The 2,826-nt window shown below is 69.4% G+C and overlaps 1 protein-coding gene across 1 annotated transcript in view; it reads left to right on the top strand.

Annotated features, from left to right (window-relative positions):
• PTPRN2 (protein tyrosine phosphatase, receptor type N2) overlaps window positions 1–2,826 on the top strand; it is a 269,989-nt gene that overhangs the window by 201,679 nt on the left and 65,484 nt on the right. Inside the window, exon 9 of the mRNA XM_023523601.1 lies at window positions 1,928–2,122. Coding sequence (XP_023379369.1) covers window positions 1,928–2,122 — 195 coding nt within the window. The remainder of the gene's footprint in view (window positions 1–1,927; window positions 2,123–2,826) is intronic.

The raw sequence follows: 2,826 nt of genomic DNA, 5'->3' as shown, positions 1-2,826 counted from the left end.
GGCAGCTCGTGGCGGCGTCTGGGCCCCTCACTGCCCTCGGAGGAGCTGGGACACCGCTCGCGGGGGCCAGGGCAGCCGTGCTGTGGCCGCTTCGCGTGTGCTGCACCGTCCATCCGCTCGCGTCCGGATCTCGCGAGTCCTGGGGTGTGGGACCCTCAGGCTCCCCACACAGGGGTCCCCACCCCAGGAACCCCGCCCGCCAAGCCCCTGCAGAGCCCTGGGTCGTCACGGCCCCGTGTCCCTCACTCAGTCGTCTGTGAAGCTGCTGCGGAGGGCCCCCCACCCAGGGGTCCCCACGGCCCGGAGGCCCCTCCGCGGGGAGCTCCATGCTCTGCCCTGGGGATCCCACTCGACCCCGCGGCTGCACAGACCTCCACGAGGCCCTCTCCCCGCACGCAGGCGAAGCCCCGGGGCGTAGACCGCGTGACCTGCCCAGGTCCGCGTGCGGTCTGGCGGTGCGGGCCCAGCACGCACACTGCCCTCGGGGACCCTGTCCCCACCACGGGCACCGGGGTGTCCGTCACTCACCTGGGGCCCTGCTTCTCGTGAACGAACCTCCGGCAACTCCCAAGGACCCCCACAGAGGACACGTGTGAGCTCCCTCGCCCACACGGGTGTGTTTGCACGCGGGTCCCCGCGTGGCACCACGGACGTGCCTGCAGAGACACCGCTGTGTGTCCCAGGGAGGGAGGGAGGGTGCTCGGCTCCCAGGCCGGCCCCGTCCCTGACCTTGCCCTGTGTCCCAGCCTCTTTGGGCTTTGAAGATTTTGAGGAAACTGGAGTATGATTTTAAACGAACTCGGTGAAAAGCGCCTGTAAGCTGCAGCCTGCAGGGGCGGGAAGGGCGGCCGGGAGATGCTCCGTGCCTGGGCCACGCGGCCCATGGTCATCCCCACTGCCAGCGCCCTGGGGCGGGGCTGGAGCTGGAGGAATGGCGCCCGTCACCCTGTCGCGGGCACTCGCGTGAGTCCCTCTGGGGCTGTGTCACGCCCGCCGTCTTCGGCTGTGGCACTGGCAGCCGAGGGCCTCGGATGGGGTCGCGGGTGGTGCACACGGCGCTATGGCCTCCCCTGGGTGCCACCGAGAGGGACGGAGGGACTCAGGGCACCGGCGGCTCACCACGCCCCTCCGCTCCAGCTCGGAGCCTCCGTGAACTTTCCCCGATGCTGTTTGTTCCGCCGGCCCTGGCGACTGGGGCAGTCTCGCCGGGCGAGAGGCTGCGTCACCGCCGTCAGGACACTTCCAGACGGCGTCTCGTCAGGGGCGGTGGGAGCGGCGGGTGACGGTAGCTGGTGGCCTCACATCTGAGCAGGGTCTGCAGGCCCAGCACAGCCGCATCCTCCCGCCGTGGCGTGTTAGGGGTCTCGCCAGAGACGCTCAGAGGCCCGAGCGAAGCTCCACTGGGAGCTTTGGCGCCAGCTGAAGGCCGAGAAGAGCAGACCTTCCCGCTCACGGGGGATCTCCCTGTCCGCGTGCTCCCGAGCCTTCACCCGAGTGGGCTTTCATGTTCGCTGTTGTTTAGGGGCGAGGAAAGAACCAGATGGGCTTTTCCCTGAGCCCCCGACAGTGGCAGCCGTGTCTGCGTTTCAGTCCTCAATGGGGCTCGCCCACCTCCCCACAGCCCACGCTCTAACGCGGACGTGGAGGGCCCCAGCGGGCCGCACGAGGCTGACCGAGGGCTGTGCTGGTCAGGACCCCCGCGGCCAGGGCCCCTTTCCCGAGTCCACGTGTGCGACTGTGTGTGCGCTATGTATGTGTGGCGTGCGTGTCTATGGCATGTGTGTCTGGCACGTGTCTGGCGTGCGTGTCTGCGGCGTGGACATGTGGACCCTCGCAGCACACGTGTCTGGCCGCAGGGTGCCCCGTGGCTCGCAGGACGGGCAGGGGTGGCGAGCCCCAGCACTGACGCCTCTGTCCCTGCCCGCAGGAGCTGTGCCGGCAGCGCATGGCCACGCGCCCGTCCGAGCGCCCGGAGGCCCCTCGGGCATCCCGTGTCAGCAGCGTGTCCTCGCAGCTCAGCGACGGGCCGACGCCCAGCCCCCCTGCACGGGGCAGCACCTCGTCCTGGTCCGAGGAGCCAGCTCCACCCAGCATGGACATCTCCACCGGCCACATGGTCCTGGTAAGTCCGGGTCCTCACAGTCTCGAGCCGTCGACGACGGTGGCCTGCGGACCAGACCCGAGATGCCAGGCAGCTGACGTGCAGGGCAGGAACCCGCACACCAGGGCCCCCGTGCTCTGGGTCCTCACATGGGTGTGACAGCGTGGTCCCCTCTGTCACCGCCATCCCGACCCCTGCTCCGGTGCCACTGGCTGGCGACAGTTCTCGGTGGTGGGAACGTGTGTCATTAGAACCTACTATGTGCACGTTCTTAACCCCAGCTCCTGAAGGTCACTGGTCCCCCGACCGTGGTTTCCCGGTGGGTGAGCAAATGTCACCCGTGGGTGGCTTGGCTCCGCGGGAGGAGGCAGTGTGGGCACTCGACCCCTCGTGGGATGCCTGGCGGTGACCTGGCTGGACCCTGCCCACCCTCTCCGGCCAAGTGTCATGCTCGGGGGGACCATGCACGGAGAGACTGTGCCCAGCTCCGACGCCTCAGTCATGGCCAAGGGTCCTCAGTGACGTTGGCACCTGGCTGCCCCCACGGCCCAGCGACCCCGTGTGCCACCTCAGGCCGTGGGCACCATCCAGCTGAAGCGCATGTCAGCTGAAGCGCAGAGCACACGGCCGTCGCCTCCCCGGGGCACGGAGGCCGAGCCCCCTCACTGCGCAGGTCGGGCGCCCGAGGCGCGTGTGGTCAGCCACGAGCGCTCGCTAAGGGCTGT

This window comes from Pteropus vampyrus, unplaced genomic scaffold, assembly GCF_000151845.1.
Source record: "Pteropus vampyrus isolate Shadow unplaced genomic scaffold, Pvam_2.0 Scaffold396, whole genome shotgun sequence".
Classification (NCBI taxonomy): domain Eukaryota; kingdom Metazoa; phylum Chordata; class Mammalia; order Chiroptera; family Pteropodidae; genus Pteropus; species Pteropus vampyrus.
This window is presented reverse-complemented; position numbering and strand designations above follow the sequence as displayed.